At 37.4% G+C, this 21,211-nt stretch overlaps 1 protein-coding gene across 1 annotated transcript; it reads right to left on the reverse strand.

The window, feature by feature from the left end:
- Nucleotides 1-6,019: 6,019 nt before the first annotated feature.
- Nucleotides 6,020-8,474, reverse strand: LOC145017312 (ABC transporter G family member 6-like). Its single transcript, XM_078975362.1, has one exon. The coding sequence runs from the start codon at nucleotides 8,406-8,408 to the stop codon at nucleotides 6,156-6,158; it is 2,253 nt and encodes a 750-aa protein (XP_078831488.1). The 5' UTR covers nucleotides 8,409-8,474; the 3' UTR covers nucleotides 6,020-6,155.
- Nucleotides 8,475-21,211: the final 12,737 nt, after the last annotated feature.

The following is a 21,211-nucleotide window of genomic DNA, read 5'->3' on the forward strand; positions in this document are numbered from 1 at the left end:
GAGTCCACCCTGGACTCGCCACACAACTGGACATAACTATAAAGGGACAAACTCGGAGGCTCGCGACTAGACTCGCCGAGTCAGATGAGCGACTCACCGAGTCCGCTCCATGCAAGAGCTAAAAATGCGATTTTGCTCGAATCCAGTCGATGCCATTCGTAGATCTGGGCCCCTAGAGCATGAATAACACGTAAAGTTTCCAACTTTACGTGTAAATATCCATCTAGGGGGTTTTTAGGGTTCAAAATGCACCAAAAGAGTAGATCTAAGGTTTATATGCAATATGGGCTGAAAACGGTAGTAGATCTAAGCTCCTGGAGCTCAACCATGCTTATATCTAAAGGCCAATCAACTCATTTCGAAATATGATGCACATACAAGCTTGGGAATGAGTCATGAAGGACTTTAATGGGGCCATAAGCATGGATACAAGGGGGAAAACGAGCCATACCTTAGATATCACTCTGCAATTGCTCACAAGTGCTTGACCTTCTCTTCTTCTTCTTGATCTCCTTCCCTACTTACTCCAATCTTCAAGAGGACACACCAAATGGATTCAAATCCACCAAAACAAGGCTTAGAACGAGGTATATGGCTCTTAGGGTGAATGGGGGCTGGCTTGGGGGCGGAAAGGGGGATTAAATAGGGTGCAAACCCTTGAAACTTAGGGTTTCATCCAACAACGGTGACTCGCCAAGTCCAGGATATGGACTCACTGAGTCGCTAACTTAAACGTGTCCCGGGTCCCGTCTCTACTCGGCGAGTCGGACTTATGACTCGCCGAGTCCAAGGCTTAAAAAGGAAAATACTGAATTAAGATTTACATACTAGGAACCAGGTGCTACATATTATTTGGTCATGACTTTAAAAACTTCTTGTAGAATAATAAATTCTTGAACCATCAATTGAAGAATAAAAAAAAATTGCATTAATTCTTATAGAATACAAACAACAATTGGTAAGAATTACATTTATTGTTAAAGAATAAAACTAAAAAACTTTCAAATCGAGAAAAAAAAAATCCAAATCTAACAAAGACACTAATATCTTCTAAAAGAATAATGTTGCTAAGAATCACTTTTAATTTTGTGGTTCGTTCTTCAAGCATCGACTTCTGTGAAAACAAATCCAATTGTAGTTTAGAATCTAATAACACGTTAGCAAATGAAAAAAAAAGTAAATTCCTTTGGAAAAATATGCGGACTTGTGAATTGCACCAAAACTAATAACCAAAAATTGTAGAACATGCATAAATTAGTGAGAAAATATCAATATTCCATTCCAACAGAATTGGATTTCGTGTTTCCATTCCGACAGAAATGAAATTCATGATTCCATTCCGACAGAATTGGAATTGTACAAAATACACATATTACAGAGGAAATATTGATATTTAATTCTCATAGAATCGGAATTCCTGATTTCATTCCAACTTAATTGAAATACAAAGATTCAATTCTGGCAGAAACATTGCTTACAACATGTATTTAATTGTTCTTGATATTTAATTGCATAAACACAACCATACTCATATATTCACACAGAATCGGAATTAGCCACCATATATAGGAAATCAGTGTAAATATGATTAAGTTCTTCCAACTTACTATTACTAATGAAATATTTAAGCAAGCATATGTCAATTAGAAGCAATTAATAAGTATGAAATAGAAGATGAAAGATATTAAGCAAACATATGATGTATGTATGTATGTAGCTTGAAGCCCTTTTCACACAAAATAATAATAATAACAATTACAACAAAACAAAGTCATTATCAAAAAAGAAAAAGCATGGAATTAAACCAAAATATAAAAGAAATATTTCAGTTAAATAAACACTTAACTTGTCCAGCAAGAGGTTGGGCTATGAGATTTGTAAGTCAATATATGCTTTCAATCTTCCTAAACTTCTCGCACTCGTTCTAGAATCTGTTTACCATCAAATGGGTTTGACATTCCGATCGCTGGATTTCTTTTCAGGTTGGTAAAAAAAGTCCAAGTCCTCTCTCAAGACGACCTGAAGGATGGACCCGTCGATGAGTCTCCTGATGATCCCTCTTCTGTCGCCGATTGGGACGAATTCAGTGAATCAGATGCAAAGTCCGATGACGACCTGAATCCTAGATTTTGGTGTTTGATATTCGAGTCGGAAGAATTCAACTATAATTCAGCCAAAGAGTGCTCGATGAATCCCCAACTAGAGGAGTATTATTCGAGCGTCAAGAAAATAGTCGTCGCCGTGAGCGATGGGGGTAAAGCAATGGAGGATGTCTCTTCAGAGATTGAATTAGTCGCCGCCACTAGCAATCCTCACGCACAGTTTCTGTTAGGGTTTTTGTATAACACATGGATGGATAGGGAGCACGATGGTGCTAAGGATTTCATGTACCATCAGGATTACTATGGTGGTGATGGAGGAATCTTGGTGCCAAATGTAGGGAAGGAATGAAGACGTATGCCTAGACGGTGACGAGGGTTCGGTAATTTTTAGCGTTGAAAAACTAATTCCCTATTTAAAAGGATATTAGGTTAAAAGTCAATCTATCAATACCATGACTATAGGGAGTATTTGTGGAAGTTATTAATCAAATTACTAAATTACCATTATTTAATTATTTAATTATTTAGTTATTTATTTAATTTTGATTGGTCCACATTTATTCTTACTTCCACATAATAATTAGTTAGACTATTTGAACCTAGCTCTTCCATCTCTCTCTCTCTCTCTCTATATATATATATATATATATATGTATATATATTCATGGTAAATTATTGATTTGCCTTAACGATGTTATAAGTTAATAACCAATTAGGTGAAATAATAATTGTAGGAATCATAAGGAGTCATGAGACAATAACTGGTTGATATGGATTAAGTAGTATCTTTTATGTGGTATAAATTTGTTATTGATAAGTTTGTTTATATAATGATATATGTGTTGGATCTCTTAGCTCAAGAATCATTTAGAATGATGTTTACCAATGACATATGATCATATAGGGTCACACCTTTAGCAAGTTATCACTTATTTAATATCTATTAAGTATTTAATTATTAATTAATAAGTTTAAATCTTGTAATGAATTTGTGAATAATTATTATTTTATGAAAATAATATTTTTGGAGAGTATAACTGTAGCACCCGGTTCCTGGTATGTATTTCATTTAATGTATTTTGCATTTTTGGCCTGGGACTCGGCGAGTTGAAGGCCCAACTCGTCGAGTAGAGCGGGTTTGGACAGGACTTAAGTGACAGACTCGTCGAGTCTGGCCCTCGTCGAGTCGGCGGCCAGACTCGACGAGTAGGCTCTAACTGGACAAAAACCCTAATATGAGGGTTTGCTCCCTATTTAATCATCTCTTTCAGCCACCACTCATCCCTATTGCTCCCAAAGACCCTCCATAGCAAACCCTAAGTGTTTTGGAGCAAGAGCTCAGACTTTTGAGTGATTTTTGTGGGTTTTGACCTCAAGGAAGAAGGAAGAACATATAAGGATCAAGAGGAGACTGAAGGATTCGAGTTTGGTTCATCATTTGCAGTCTTTAAACGGTATAAAGTCTGTACCTTGCTTGCTTGTTTGTTAGATCCCTTTTTGGGGAAGATTTAGGGCTTTTAAGCCATATGAGGTGACCAAACATGATTTGCAAACATGGTTCGGGGTCAAGACTTTAGATCTAGCACTTGGGAAGAGTCACAAGGCAGATTTGGGTTGCTTTTGCACCCAAGGAAGGTCCCATGAAACAAAAGAGCCATTTTAGATCCTTTTTGGCGCAAAGTCCCATGAATGCACGTAAAGTTCGTAACTTTACGTGCTAGATCGAGCTTAGGGGCTTAGATGTATCATTTGGACAAGTGTTCTACATCAGAAAATCGAGGATTTAGGGTGTGGACGTTATCGAATCGGCGAGTCTGTTCATGGGGTTCGACGAGTCCAAGACATTTAGTCCCCATATCTGTTGAGGGTCAAAAGAACTCAGTTGGGTGTTAGAAGGGTTGTAGCAGGTCAGAAGGAGTGACCCAACGCAATGGACTTGGTTTTAGACCTGGAGTTCATAGGACTCGATGAGTGCTAGAACAGACTCGACGAGTCCAAGGAAATCTCCTTATGTTTGAAGATGAACTCGACGGGTTGTTCATACAACTTGGCAAGTCAATGTCAGGACTTATTCATCAGATGAAGGTGAATTCGAGGAGTTGTTCATACAACTCAGCGAGTCGGATGAAGGTTCATTGATGTTCGTAAAGAAGGGGAACTCTTTGAGTTGTTTCCAAACTCGACGAGTCGAGTCATGGATAAGGACGAGTAAAGGGTAGGGACTCGACGAGTTGACTGCCCAACTCGGCGAGTCGGGTCAACTGGAAGTTGACTTTGACTTGGACTTGGTTGGGGGTAAAATAGTTATTTTACCCTAAGAGTAGATATCAGATTCTGACTGAGTGTTTTATGGGGATTATAGCCGGGGGATTTCCGGAGCAACACCAGACAGAGGTTTCTCGTGCAGATTATCAGCAACTACTCGTACGAGGTGAGTTACCTTCCAGTAGGGGTGGGCCTAAGGTCACAATGCCGGCCCACCAAAGAGGGGTATTTAGAAGATGATTGTCTTTGTGATAATTATCTTGATCTAGTTATGTGCTTTGGTCATGAGATTTATCTGTATGATATGGTATGTGTATAGTAGGGGTCAGTTTTCCTGACAGCGGTCCTTAGGACCAAAGGGTAGGTCACCTTTAAACCTTTTGTAAGGATGTGCCAAGCATATAATCTATGTTCCACTTATGGTACCATTTCCTTGATAGCTTCAGTTAAACCCTCTTTAGAATTTTTAGTATATGCATGATGAAAACAATAAATGTAAATAAAATTATTACCTTGTATCAGTTTAAGAAGGTTGTAATACCACTACCATTTTCCCTTCCAATGTCATTCCTAGAATTGTCTAGGAATCACTTCCATGTACTCTTGTTCTCAACGAAGATTTTGGTATGCTTAATGGTGAAAGTACTCTTGTTCTTAACAGAGGATTTGATATGCTTAATGGTGAGAGTAACTGTACCCTAATTCAAAAGGTCATACCTAAATGGTTTTCAGGTCAAAATGACTAAATATATAGAAAACCAACAAGTTTATTAGTTTATTTTGCAAAAAAATATATAAAAGACTAAATGTATGCAAAATGATAACAATGTTATCTTTTAAGTCATTTTTCCCATGGAATAAACCACATATAATGTCTATCTCATTATTGATTATGCACGATACCCACTTTAGCAAAACCCAGAGTTGCATGTCAAAATAAATGTACAAAACCAACAAGTTTATTGGTATATTTTACCAAAAAAAGATTGAAAAATAAAATAGAAAACTAAATATGCACAAAACAAAAACACTACTACTCTTTTAAGTGATTTTCTCATAAATAAAACATGATCATAAGTTATTATCAAATCTTAGCCAATAGATTTGGCACTAATATAATCCGTTTAAGTTGTTCCACTCATCAGCTTCAGAATATTGATCCACAAACCTTTGATTTTATAGATACTAAAATGGATATATGATAAATCGTTCCCTTTTCTTTGAAACCAAACTTTTGCCATCTTATATTTGAAGATTGTTCGCTTGGATCAAATTCTTTGACTATAATGAACATCTAAAGCATTCATAAACATAACGTTTCCTAAGACTTAAAATACCACACGTAAAGATAACCAAACTGAAACCATGAAAATTTATATCATGCATTCATCACCTTAACAATTCACTTTGCAATACGCAAAGACATGTCAAGTGGTCGGTGGTTTGGTACACTCTAACAACATAGAAAATATAAATTCGTAAAAATAATATTTACATTTTTTATGACAGTTGACAAGTTTTTTTACAACATAAATGTTTGTATGATTTTTTAAAAATATATCATTAATTAAAAGAGAAAATAAACTTGGGGCCACATAAAGATTGCAGGTAACCTAAAGTTAGAAGGTGATTTTGACTTAAATTCATATGAATATTTTGCAAATTCCCAACAGTTTTACACCTAACCAAATTTAATATTTTCATTACATTCCCAAAAAAATAAAAAGTAAAAAGTAACTGTAATCATGAAATTGCATTCCAGTACATCAAGATTCAAATCTTTACACTTTACCTCCTCTTGTTCTTGCTTCCTAACAACAAGCAGAAGTAAAATAGGATCCTAAAGAAGAAGCCCCAAGCCACCGTCACCCACAGGCAGTTCCATTTGCTTAGATCGGTGATTCCCTGCTGTTTCAGTATGTCGGCGCCGGTGGTCAAACAGGTGGTGCTGGTGATGTTCACCCCTAGTGATTTACTCATGCTTTGTAATAGTTTAACTTTCATGGAGTTATCGATTTCTCCGAGAGGACTGTTGTCGAAGATTTGAGTTCCACGAACGAAGCACTTGATCGGATTTTGGAATTCGTTTTGTAGAACTGCTTCGTATGGGTATTTGACGAGGGAGATGTAGTGGAACCAGATCCAGTAATCGGGGATTCGATCACGGTTGATGAAGAAGCCACTGAAGAGAAGGAAGTAAGCGAGAATTGCGACGACAATGGTGTATCCGAGCATGACGTGAGGAACGACGCCGGAGAGAAATGTGACGAAGGAGCTTCCGGCCCAGAAGGAGGCAAGGATTATGAAGAAATAGAAAACGAAACCTGAAAAACCACCGTCGAGTCCCACCGCCCAAAATGTGATTGCAGAGAATGCGAAGGAGAGGAAGACGAGAGCTGGGATTGCAACTAGGGAGTGAGAGAGAACGTATGATGAACGTCTGTAAGCGTTGTAAGCTGTTTCTCGTAAGAAAATGTAACGTTCTTGAAGGAAGACAGGCAATGCGTCTGCACAGGTGTAGAAGGTTGTGGACATGGCGAATGCGAAGAACCCTAATCGTTCCTGAACACCTTTTGGAGAATTATCGAGGTTCCAGTACATGGTGGCAAGTATGAAACCTGTAACCACAACAGCACCTAGACGAATCCCAAATAGCTCAGGCATTCTTCGTGAATTAGTGAATGATCGTTTTGATAAAACCATCAATTCCATCCACATTGGATTCGCGAAGGTAGGGACAAGTGAATTAGGGTTGATGTCATTGCTGGCGCCGGCGCCGGAGACTAATTTACCTCTGGATATACTTGCGCCGATGGCTTCTTTCAGCGATAAACCGTGTGTTGGTGTTTCGTTGCCAGTGGAAATGCTGTTTCGAGACCTTTTGAGGTTTTGCCATGATTTATTGAATTCAACTAAGCTTTTGGTTCCACCTGGTGATCCTTCGAGTTCTCTGATTAAATCGAGTGCGAATTCAGTCCGATTCTCTTTGTCCGGAATAGGATGGCCGAAATCTGAAAAGTACAACGGGAGATTCGTCGGAGAACCACTGTAAACCGTCTGTCCACGGGAGAGAAACAAGAGACGATCGAGCAATCCAAGAATCCGGTAACTCGGCTGGTGTATGGACATGATGACGATGCTTCCACTCTGTGCAATACGTTGTAGAACCTTCACCACCATGTAAGCGCTGGTGGAGTCGAGCCCCGACGTGGGTTCGTCGAGAAGTAGAATAATCGGATCATGAATGATATCAATTCCAATTGAAACACGACGGCGTTCACCACCTGAGACTCCTCTGTGACCTTCATCTCCGATGACAGTTTTGGCAGCGTTCCGGAGACCTAGTTGATCAATTAGCGCTTGAACTCTTAACTTCTTCTTCGACTTGGACAGCGTTCGAGGGAGGCGGAACTCAGCGGCGAACATCAACGTTTCTTCGACTGTTAACATCGGAAAAAGGAGATCATCTTGCATTACGTAAGCAGAAATCACTTTCAGTAATCTGGATTCCAATTGTTCGCCGTTTAAAGTCACCGTTCCTTTCAAACTACCTTTAGCAATTCGATTCGCTAAAGCGTCAATCAAAGTCGATTTCCCGGAGCCACTCGCACCGAGCACCGCCAGTATCTCGCCGTCTCTCGCTTGACCGGAGATATCATTCAACAACACCTTACTCCTCGAAAACAACCGCTCTCCTCCAACCGCCTCCATCGACGTCGCCGGAGCACCACCACCACCTAACCTCGTAGTACTCCCTCCAAATACAGCCGGAAGAGCCATCTTACTACGAACCTTCACACTATACGTTAAATTATTAAACGATAAAACAAACGGCAACGAACGTGGCTCGTTGCTGGTTTCACTCATCTCCAAAACGCGATGCGCCGGCGTTTCATCGCCGCTTCCCTCCTTCCTAATATCGCCGACGTACTTCAAAAGCTCCCCGAGAGTCGGAGAAGGCGCTGAATTCGCTGCCGCCTCTCGTCGTCGATCATAAAACGCCGTGGTATCTTTCGTATTGTCCGCCATTATCCTTGACATTGGAGACCCGGCAAGGTGGTAGTTGTAGGGAAGGTGAGAAGTTATGGGAGGTGTGAAGAAGTTGAAGACGGAGGGGAGTATATATATAGCTGGCGTATGTGTGAGAGAGAAGAATTTGTGTTCAGATATCTTTCTTGTAGAAATGCATGGGGGATGACGAGTGAGAGAAGTGTGTGTGATTATGGTGCTAGTGCGTGAGAGAGATAACGTAAATTATCATTGTGTAAAATATGATCCGCATTTACCAAAGTACAGATTATTCATTATTTCTATAGTTTTAATTTAAAAATATTTATTGATTTGAGTATAAAAGTGGGGGAAAATGAAAAATGTGAAAGTGTTGATCATTAATAGCGAGTAACTCCTTAAAATTTAGCAAAAGTGGTATTATTTATAAGTATACGTAATAAAAGAATAATGATTTACAAATTAATGCACTGTCACATGCTTAATTATATAGTGTTATATAGTATATAAATTACGCTTTAGATAATGCATTTTATGTGACCTTATCACATGTTTTATGTTTTATGATATGCATTAAAAATGTTTGTTACAACTTACTATTCCATTCGGCAAACTTTATAAGTTTTTTTTTTTTTTTTTTTTTTTTTTTTTTAAATATTGTTTTTGAACCGTCAACTCAAATATCTTTTTTTAAATATGTTATATGTGATTGTGTTTGGCAAAAACTAATTGGTAATGAGTAAACATGTAGCAAGTAGTTGATAGCTGATAACATTTTATTAAACATTGTATGGGGTAGCATTTACATTTGAAACATTTCGTTTAAACTAAACATCGAAAGTTTATAGTGTTTTTTTGTTAAAAATGGAACATTTTATCAAAAGTTATAAACTAAAAGCTCTCAATCGCTTCGTGCGAAAAAGTAACACCCCTTATGTCTTTGGTTCAAACTAGAGCAAAGATATCCTATTTGGGCAAATCTTTTTAGTAATTTTTTTAATATTTATTTGAGTTACTATGTTTAGGTTATATTTAACATATCATAACTTAACTAACATATTTTTTATTTTTTTTTAATATCGTTAAGTTTGTTAAACCAAAAACTAGCTAGTTTATAAGATAGTTTTTAAAAAAAAAATTAACCGGCTTCCATTTCAACAAGCTTATTGAATTTTAGACAAAATTAAAAAAAATAATATATTATCATACAATTTTGATTTTGGCATTAAGTTTTTTTTTTCAATTATATTATTATATTTACAATTTTGTTGCAATATCAACAAATGACCAGTTCTCTATGTTCTCCCGGTAAACACTTATCTCAAATTGCAAAAAACTCACTAAGTTTACCAAAATTTCAATTTTGACACCGAGTTTCGAATTCCAAGAAAATCACTATGACACCGAGTTTTTTTCCTTCACAATTATGTCATTACATTAAAATTTTGCTCTCAGACCCACTGTATAGGACTGGAATGCCCTCCTAGCCCTCAGCCTATGACTGGATTGATCTCGAGCCCACATCATAAGATTGGAATGCCCTCCCGAACCTCAGCTTATGACTAGATTGCTCCCGGATTTGTTGGCGTACAATACAAAGCAGTACCGCCTCAACACACCCACACTATGTCGACATATATAAGTAATAATAATAAACAACCATTAAATACATGTAATCATATAGATATACCAAATCTAACAAATCGCTACAACATAATAACATCCTATGAACAAGGATACATAACACAATCTAGTGGGACAACATTGGTGCCTTCGACCCACAAGTACAGTGAGAAGACCCACAAGCCTGAAGTCTAGAAGATGGTTGAACTGATCACAGATCCAATAACAAGCTCTATAGGTCACCAATGCAACAAACATGGACTAAGTTTCAATCTACAGCTCAAAATACTCCATTTGTCCTAAAGTCAAACTTGGTTAGATTCAACGGTTAACGATAAAAATATAACATCCCGTTTTCCTAGATGTGTAACTTGAGGATTTTATTCACATTAGAGGACCTACTCGACGAGTTGGTTGGTCCCGAATCGTCGTGTAGGTGTTGATCAGGATGCGTGGGATACGAAGTCTACTCGTCGAGTCGGAGGACTGGACTCGAGGAGTTGAATTTGTTTGATGAAACCCTAATTATTCGGGCTTGCACCCTATTTAAATAACTTTAACTTCTTTACCCCGCCTCTCTCATGACTTTACCAACCTGAGACAAACCCTAATCGAGTACCTTCCATTTGAAAGTGTTTGGAGCTAATGGTGGGTGTGTTTTGGTGCATTCCTTGAAGAGTAGAAGGCTTGGAACAAGAAGGAGTCTTTGGATCCTGCATCATCTCAGTAGTAGCAGTCATTTGAAGGTAAAAAGTCATTACCTTGATCATTTGGTCACTTGGTTATTAGATCTCTCCATTAGAGAGTTTATGGCCCTTTCTAGTTTCTCCTTGAGTTATTAATGGTTGTGAGCACGCTATGGAGTTGTGAGACCTCAGATTTGGATACTACCAGGTCGTTTAGGCCTAAAGCCTCAAGCTTTATGAAGCTTTGACCCGTCTTCATGTCCTAAACCCTATCTTGAGCTTAATCTTGGGTGTTTTAGCCTTGTGAGGCCTTGCATGATCATAAAATTAGCAACTTTACGTGGTAACTTCATCCTAGGTGGTTGGATCTTGAGTTTGGAGCATTGGAATTGACGGGAATAAGTTTAGTGTGTAACGGATGAAGAACTCGACGAGTTGGGCATCCAACTCGACGATTCGAGTTGGGTTTTCCCGTATTTGGATTCAAAGTGAACTCAATGATTTGGTGGGACAACTCGACGAGTGGTTTGGGTTTTCCCCGATCTTCTAGACTCTGCATGGACTCGAGGAGTTGGCTAGCAACTCAACAAGTTGACTTGGGATTTTATGATTTACTGAGAACTGAGGAAATCGACGAGTGATGAGTTGCACTCGACGAGTTGGGTCAGCTTTGACTGTTGACTTCCGTTGACTTTAGGGTTTTGGTCTAGATGTGGATTTTGGAGTTTATGGAGGGGCAGAGTCTAGACCAGCAGTTCGATTGTGGGTTATATTGCTTTACTCTATGAGGTTGGTCTTCTCACTGTACTTACCTGAGTGGTAATCCTATGCGGCTAGAGGGTTTTATCTGAGTTATCGATTGGAGGGTCTTATATGCTTATATATACTGAGTTATGTAATATTATGCATTTTGTCTTTGTGATTTATGCTATATATTATTCTGTGCTTTTATTGAGTTAGGACCAGAGGGTCCAACCCGAATCGTGAGACCGGAGGGTGCTCACCAAGACACTGGATTGGATGGTCTAAACCGATCCGTAAGACCGGAGGGTTCCCACCGAGACACTAAACTAGAGGGTCCAAACCGAGCTAGTGAGACTGGAGGGTTCTCACCGAGACACTGGACTGGAGGGTCCAACCTGAGCCTTGAGACCCGTCGATCATAAAACGCCGTGGTATCTTTCGTATTGTCCGCCATTATCCTTGACATTGGAGACCCGGCAAGGTGGTAGTTGTAAGGAAGGTGAGAAGTTATGGGAGGTGTGAAGAAGTTGAAGACGGAGGGGAGTATATATATATATAGCTGGCGTATGTGTGAGAGAGAAGAATTTGTGTTCAGATATCCTTCTTGTAGAAATGCATGGGCGATGACGAGTGAGAGAAGTGTGTGTGATTATGGTGCTAGTGCGTGAGAGAGATAACGTAAATTATCATTGTGTAAAATATGATCCGCATATACCAAAGTACAGATAATTCATTATTTCTATAGTTTTAATTTAAAAACATTTATTGATTTGAGTATAAAAGTGGGGGAAAATGAAAAATGTGAAAGTGTTGATGATTAATAGCGAGTAACTCCTTAAAATTTAGCAAAAGTGGTATTATTTATAAGTATACGTAATAAAAGAATAATGATTTACAAATTAATGCACTGTCACATGCTTAATTATATAGTGTTATATAGTATATAAATTACGCTTTAGATAATGCATTTTATGTGACCTTCTCACATGTTTTATGTTTTATGATATGCATTAAAAATGTTTGTTACAACTTACTACTCCATTCGGCAAACTTTATAAGTTTTTTTTTTTTTTTTTTTTTTTTTTTTTTTTTTTTTGTAATATTGTTTTTGAACCGTCAACTCAAATATCTTTTTTTAAATATGTGCATAGGCGGATCTACTATGTATCCTGGGGTAGCCCGCGATACCTCTCAAAAAAAATTGGGAGAATTTCATATATGCCCCTCTTAAACTTCAAAATATCATATTTGTTCAGTTTAATTTGTTAATATCATATTTACCCTTCATAAACCTTCAAAATATCATATTTGCCCAAATCATTTTTTATAATGTTTTTAATATTTTATAATCATTTTTATACCTTAGAATTATTATAATAATTAAGAAATTTAACAATATTATTCTTACGTTTATGATAATGGAATGTGAACTTGTAAATTGTTGGAATGTCGGCCTCTTGATAGACAAAAAGATTCATTTTTAACCCTTTCTATGAAATGTATATTTTGATTGTTTAGTTCTTGTTGTTGTTGATTATTATCATTTTGTAGATGGAGGATATTGTAGATATTATCATTGATATTTTGATGTTTAAAAAGTGAATATATGATATTTTGATATTTAAGAAGGGTATATATGATATTTTGATGTTTAAAAAGGATATATATGATAGTTTGAAATTTTATGAAGGGTAAATATGATATTTAGAAAGTTTATGAAGGGTAAATATGATATTTAAAAATTATGTTGGGTAAATATGATATTTTGATGTTTAAGAAGAGCATATATGAAATTCTCCCAAAAAAATTTAGTAGTGTAATTTTTTCTGGAATTTTTTTCTTATTGTGTATTACACTATCTTTTTTGTCGGGATACCCCTTTACTTATTAGGGATAACCCTTTACATTGATCCTGGATCCGCCACTGAATATGTGATTGTGTTTGACAAAAACTAACTGGTAATGAGTAAATAGGTAGCAAGTAGTTGATAACTGATAACATTTTGTTAAACGTTGTGTGGGGTAGCATTTACATTTGAAGCATTTCGTTTAAACTAAACATCGAAAGTTTATAGTGTTTTTTGTTAAAAACGGAACGTTTTATCAAAAGTTATAAACTAAAATCTCTCAATCGCTTCGTGCGAAAAAGTAACACGCCTTATGTCTTCGTCTCAAACTAGAGCAAAGATATCCTATTTAGGCAAATCTTTTTAGCAATTCTACTTCAAACAACCATAATTTCTTCTTTTCAACTCTATTTTCAGTGATCTTTATATGCAAAAAATCTATTGATGTGCCTGATAATCTTATCTAGTTACTTTTGACTAAAAACATATCGAACTAAAATCCTTGATTCATGGAAGAATCTTGAGATATCACCTTTCCAATTTTACCCTTTTGCTTCAAGGCAAAAATCTTAATGGTTGGTCTTGTCGTTCATAGTTAATACCAGTGGTTTATCGGAAGTTTATAACTGTATCAGCTGGAATTCAATGGATGCATAAACCTATTGTCCAATCTGCACTTTGTACATTTTGGTTTCTGGGTATCGGTACCCTCAATGGTTTGATGTAAAAAATTTATTCATAGAAGACTCAAGCTCGACAAATGTCCTTGATTATTACAAGTTCGGGTGTTGGTACATCGTTGTCTAGTTTTCCAGGTATGGTTGTGGATCTGGGTAGAATCCAATTTTAGCATATCGCATCAGCAGGGTTGGAATTTAGATTGAGCCGACCAGTGTTTTGAAAGAAATTCTGATGGCTTTGAAGTTTTATCGAGCTATTTGCGTATTGGTGGGATCTGTTTGGTTTCAATCAAGGTGTGGGATATTAGTCTTATTCTATTCATGGGGGTGTTTCTATTAGCAGTTGGGGTTCATCATTTCGGTTACGTTTACCTATAGCACACTCGATGGGAAAGGGTTGTGAGGAAGAAGAAGTGTAGTATATCAAGGGTGGTTATGTGTTTTCCCTTGGGGCATACCTAGGTTAATTAGATAACATGAGAACACTTGGCTTAAGTTATTGGCATGGTTCTTAATTTTTTTGTAGCCCTTGATTTGGAACAAGAGTGCAACTGCTTATCTAATTTTCTAGTTGTGCGCGACCATGTATCATATGATTTCACATTAGTAGCAGCTTGTATTGTGAATGGATTTATGCGTGATAGAAGGGTATGACCTGTATTGTGTTTGGTTAGCATTGAGGTATGGATCTTGTTTGGAGTCTTGCAATACGTTGGATTGAAGGTTGTGTAACTCTAGTCTATGTGGTGTTGGTAGTAAGTCTTTAGACTACTAATGGAATGATGGCAAGATCGCGATAGCACCGTAATCATATCACTTAGTGGTTTGAAGGTGTCACGATGTATCATCAACCATTGGTTGTATAATTCATATGGGTGGGATATGGTAGTCATTGGTTTGAGACTTTTAGGTCTTGGATCATTCGTTTTCTTGGCATGTTTGGGTGTTAGTGAATTATGGGAGTCGAGAGACACTTGACCAGCTGGTTTGGATCATTTGGACAGTTAAAGGTTTTTTGGAGTAATAGTTGTGCATTAGAAGTCTCTTGTGGAGTGTTTGCGTTATGAACCCCAAATGCTTGCGTGTTGTTTATCAGGAGTTTTATTAGCAATGTTGGGTATCAGTTATGAAATCTTGAGTCATGTAGTTCGTGGAAATGTCTCCAGTGATTTTTCAACTGGAGGTATAGCTGAGCTGATAAGGGATTTCGATGGAACATGAAGTTTTTGGATGGACCATCAATATGATCGTAGGAGCATTGGGTTGGTGATGACGTATCAGTAAGTCAGGGGTATAAAGTTTTCGCGCACAATTTTTGGATTTGTGATTGGGTGGAATTTGTGATCAGTATGCTTTGAGTATTCTTTCCTTATGTTTTGGTGGTGTTCCTACTAAGGGGATAAGGGGTAGGTTTTATGAATGGATGGCCATCAATCTTAGAGTATGGTCTCTAAAGTTTATAAATGATGGGTTCCCGGTTCCGGGGAGCATATTGATGGAGCTGTTTTGTGGTTGTAGTTGTTAGAATCCCCGATTGTGGTTCTCACTGGAAGTTAGGTCTTATTGTTAGGGAGAGTAAGATAGTCATTGCGATTGAGTATTCTCATGTTGTTAAGTTGTTTGTTGGAAGTTGTGGGATTCCGTGCGATCTCTCAAGTTTTTTTTTATAAGATGCCCTAATTTCGAAGTAGTTAAAGGGAGTTATCAAATATGTTGACATGGTGAGTATTTCTCAACAACAATTACGTAGCCTAGACTCGTGTTGGGAGTCGCCTTGGTTTCGAATGGAGGGTTCTAAAGTGGTGAATAGTCAGGGGTTCTATTTTTTCTAGTGGTGTCAACAAGGTGATTCGGGGTCGGAAGGGTTCCGTATGGTTCGGTTGTGAAGTAAAGTCGTATTGACTATGTTTCGAGATGGTTTTGTCTGCTTGGTAATAAGATAAGGTATTGGATTTCAGGATTTCAGTAGAGTTGTGATGGTTATTCTTTAGTGGTTAAAGTTAGTGTAAATATACATTATTAGTTGGGGTATGTGAGGTTCATTAATATTGGGTTGATTTTAGTATGAGAAGGCAATCGCCAATATGAGTCGACCTTTTAGTTCGGATCGGGTTTCGGGAAGTATTGTCTGAATGGAATGGGGTATAGTAGGATGTGATTTCGAGGAAGAAATCTAATTTAATAGGGAGAGAATTGTAATTCCTTTATTAACAGAATTTCAATTTTGATCCTAAGTATTTAAATTATTGAGAATTGATCTTCAAGACTCATTAGTAAATTTCGCGCCAAGACTCATTAGTAAATTTTGCGCCTTCGTGTGAGTACATTGGGCGTACTCACGAGTACGTTGGGCGTACGTATCAAATGTGCAAACCCTAATTTTTAGGGTTTGAGCACTATTTAAACATCCTTAACCTACCAAGACCCTTTCCCTTATCAACCTCTACCTCCTAAATCATCCCTTGTAAACCCTAATCGTTTGTGTAAGCATTTTTGATCTTGGGAGTGCATATTTGGTGTTCTTGAAGGAATAAGAAGAAACTTGAATCATCTTGGAGGATCAAGGCATCTTGGATATATAAGTATTTCACCCTCAAGTATCCTTTGGAGGTATAAATTTTGAATCTTGATGAGTTATTTGCTTAGGTCTTGCTAGCCTTGTATTATTGTTAATATTTCGTCCCATAAGCTTGGTGTTTATGAGTATTGTCTACTCTAACCAGAAGAGTTGTCCTTTTAGATGTTTTGAGGTGCTAGGAACCATAAAAATGTGATCTTGGTCCTTTTCCTTCTTCATGCATGCGATTTTAGGTGTTGGTGTGTATATTACTTTAGGGTTTGGTTGTTGGGCTCATTCTTTATTTGGGAAGTCATAAAGTTGGAAATTTTATGACTTCAAATTTTATTTTAGGCTAGATGTGAGTTTTGGACATGGTACCTTAATGGAATAAGCACTTAATTGAATAAGAGGAAAACAACCAAGTACACTAGGGGTACCAAGTGGTACGTTACGCGTACCTGGTTGAAGCCACAATCTCTTACTTAGATCTGAACTTCACCTAGCATAGTAGCTGAGTACGCAAGGCGTACTAAGCTAGCTTGACTTTCCTTTTACTTTTCGACTTGGTGACTTTGACCTTTAACCTGAGGTTTAACCAAGTTTGACCTGGGGGTAATTTGGGTATTCTGAGCAGTAGTTCGAGACAAGGTCATTGTTTGATGTATATGTGACCTGTAGAGTTGGCGTTGGAGCAAGAAACTCTTCTGCTATCTTTCAAATTGTATGGTGAGTTTCCTTACTGTACTAGGGGGTCGAAAGCACCAATGCCGACCCAATAGATTATGTATGTTGGCATATAGGATGTTGTTATGCTATAGTGATATGTTAGATATGCATGATTATCTGTTTGCTGGCTATATGTTTATCAGTTGCATATGTTGACATAATGCAGTTGGGTTGAGACATTATTGCTCTGTGCGGTGGCCAACAAACCTGGGAGAAATCTAAACATGAGGTGTGGGCTCATGGGGTAATCTATCCCGATGGATGTGGACCCGAGGGTATTCTAGTCCGGTGACTAATTGGACCTATTGCACATTGGCATTCCAGTATGATGACTGATTGAGTTGGGGGTTATCCAACCTGATGATTTGAGGTCCCAAGGGTATTCCATTCTGATGATTGTTTGGACCCAACATGCATGATTGTATATGTTATGTTTGTGGTGCTAATTCGGGGGAACTTACTAAGCCTTGGCTTATAGTTTTAGTTTTATGTTTCAGGTACTTCAGATGATCAGGGCAAGGCAAAGCCTTGATTTTGCACATCCTCCAGTTTTATGAGATTATATTTTAGGATACTGTAAGTTGTAATTTTGATTTTTGGAAACTAATTTTGTAAACATTTATGTTTGTGGTTTTTTTTGAAAAATAAAAATTTTTACCTTGATTTTTGGGATGTTACAAGTTAGTCTTAGAGCCTTGGTTTGAGTGAATTGGATGAACATTCATGTGAATCCAGACTTAAACTGTGGATAATGGATTTGTAAAACTTTTCAAAATAAATTCCAAAATTGTTTCAAAGTTGTTTTTTAAAATTGTTTTCAAAAAAAAATGTTTACAAGGATGAATGAGAATGATGAGATGTGTACAATCAGCCGGGGCAAGATAGTGTACCCCAAGATACCCACATTATTATTTGTTTATAATGATTTTGATATAACTGGATGATATTTTATATGCTAAGGATATTCAGGAATTGCATGTTAGAATTGCCTTAGTTACGATGCCTAATAGTCTAGGAGAATTTATTGTATGATAGGTAGAATTGATGTCATTATTGTAGTTTCTTAGTGTGTGCATCATAGTTTTATGTAACTATGATTTTATATCCTAAGAATGATTTATTTAGCTTTATTTCCTCTTCCTCTTTTGGTTGTGAACTTAGGGTAGAATCAAGTATTCTACTATTTATAGTATCCAACATTATGTATGATTAGCATGCACGAGTGGCTGCAAGGTTGGTGGAAGTTCCATGAGTGAGTACAGTTTATAGCAGGCAAACATATGAAATGATTAGCCACTCTTGAGAGAGTAGATATGTGATATATGTGTATCCTTGACGCTTGGGCCTAGTGGTCTAGAATTCACGAGTAAGGATCTGCTTGATTTTCATGGTGTCTTAGTGCTAGACGGTTTCACTGCTCGAAAGCTTCTTACTTTGTGCATTGTGGGGCTCATATTAATGTGAGTTAGCTACTAAAATAATATACTTTGTTAAATGTTGCAAAGGTTAAATAATTTTAGAATGACTGATTCGTCCCTATTGCGCAACTCTCGTTTGAGTTTAACCGTTGTAGGGTTGGGTCTTTTATTCGAAAGATTATTTAAGTTTTGTTGCATGTAATTGTATTCATGAAGTGGTTAGTTGAGATTAATAGGGGTTTTTCAGCAGCTGATGACAAGGTGAGGTGGGGATTCGTGGAGAGACTAGGAAGTGCTTTAGTTTGGTTGTAATGCTGTCTAGCGAGTTTTAGGAGTACCATTATGAGGAGGTGACTTAGAAGATTCATGTTGATTCTTAAGGAAAGTATGGATATGTGTTGAAGGTAGTATTGAGCCCGTACTATTGGAAGCACATGATGCATACTTGAATTGAGGAAAGTTACGAGGATTCTAAGAAACCAGTAGATGATTTATGTTTAGATTTTCGTGATATGGGTAAAGTCTGATGCATTAGTGATGGAATTTTGTTTATGTGATGGCAGTTTAGTTTTATTTAATAAGATGTCGGTCCCTAGGCGGGAAGAAAAGTCCTTCGAGATTGATACATATGACATAGGGTTACACGATTGGATTATGACTAACGTTTTTATTAGAAGAATTGTATGGTATTGTTGGTCGAATCACTGACAGGCTGATTGTGACAACCCGAAATTTCCATTATGTACTACATATCAAGTCAATAGAAGTCAGAACAGTTACTGTTAACTTTCAGATGATTTGGGATAAATTTGAACATTTTATGATTTACACTTTAGGAGATGCCCGGAGAGGGGATGCTATTAGGGTTATTGTGCAACAATGACATTTCATACTCCAAGAAAGTGGAATTATACGACCCAAACATAGAGTTTGCGGTCCAAAACCCTAGGGGTATATATATGGTCCTTAGCCATATTTGTTCATTTGTTCCATTTCCAACAAGAGAAAAGCCAAATTCTGTCTAAGGATATTCGGCCTTTCGTCCCAAATCATGAGTACTTCTATCTAAATGTATTATAGGGATGGATATATGTCTAAAAACCTAGAAATCGTATGAAAACAACAAGATCAAAGATTTTACGGCCCAAGAACATCTTCGTAAACCCTTCTTTAAGGGACAAAAGTGTGCCCTAGTCCCTTCCTTTTGCAATGAAACTAGCCTAGACTCGCACCCTAATGTATGTAGGACTAGAAAACACCCCAAAAACACCAAGAGTAAGGTGTTCACGGCCCAAGAAGTTGTTGGTCCGTGAACCCCAATCAAGAGTGCCAAAGTGTGCTTTAACTCTTCATAAGCCTTGGACACTAGCCTAGATTCATTCCTAGTTAAGTTAGAGACTTGAAAAAACCAAAAGCACCATAACCATGAGAGATTACGGCCATAATCTCTAATGGATTTGGACCTTAGGGCCGTGAACTCCTCAAAGGAGTTGAAAGGTGCCCTAATCTCTTCCAAGGACTAAGTCATCAAGTAGAAATGCTTCTTAGGGTCTTGTAAAGCCTCAAAACATCAAATGGTAATGGAATTACGAGCTTACGGCCGTAAACCCATGAGTTTGCGGCCGTAAACTCATTTGTTGAGGACCTTAGGGCCGTGAACTCCCTTAAGGAGTTTTCCTTGAACCCTACACCCATTAGCCATAACCTACAACACTTGGATGCAACCCTTGTGATTTTTAAACACTTGAACACAAAGTATTTTCAGGTTCTAGAGTGTCCGAACATGATTTATTAGTTATAAATTGGAAAATTAGTTATATATATATATATATATATATATATATATATATATATATATATATATATGTTTATTATATGATAACTAGGCTCGCATATGTGTACAAATCTCCATTTGTCACCTAGCACCGTATCCGACACTTCAATCCAATCCACTCACTGTAGGTGAGTTCATACCCCTTGAATTAACCTTTTAAACGTTGCTAAATGTGAGGTAGTATTGCACGTAATGATATTCATGAAGTGTTTAGCTGAGATTAATAGGGGTTTTTCAGCAGTTGATGACACGGTGAGGTGGGGATTCGTGGAGAGACTAGGAAGTGCTTTAGTTTGGTTGTGACGCTATCTATCGAGTTTTAGGAGTACCATTATGAGGAGGTGACGTAGAAGATTCATGTTGATTCTTAAGGAAAGTATGGATATGTGTTGAAGGTAGTATTGGGCCCATACTATTGGAAGCACATGATGCATACTTGAATTGAGGAAAGTTACGAGGATTCTAAGAGACCAGTAGACGATTTATGTTCAGATTTTCGTAATATGGGTAAAGTGTGATGCATTAGTGATGGAATTTTGTTTATGTGATGGCAGTTTAATTTTCTTTAATAAGATGTCGGTCCCTAGGCGGGGAGAAAAGTCCTTCGAGATTGATACATATGACATAGGGTTACGCGATTGGATTATGACTAACGTTTTTATTAGAAGAATTGTAGGTCGAATCACTGACAGGCTGATTGTGGCAACCCGAAATTTCC

Source organism: Lactuca saligna, chromosome 9, assembly GCF_052625555.1.
Source record: "Lactuca saligna cultivar CGN05327 chromosome 9, ASM5262555v1, whole genome shotgun sequence".
NCBI classification, from domain to species: domain Eukaryota; kingdom Viridiplantae; phylum Streptophyta; class Magnoliopsida; order Asterales; family Asteraceae; genus Lactuca; species Lactuca saligna.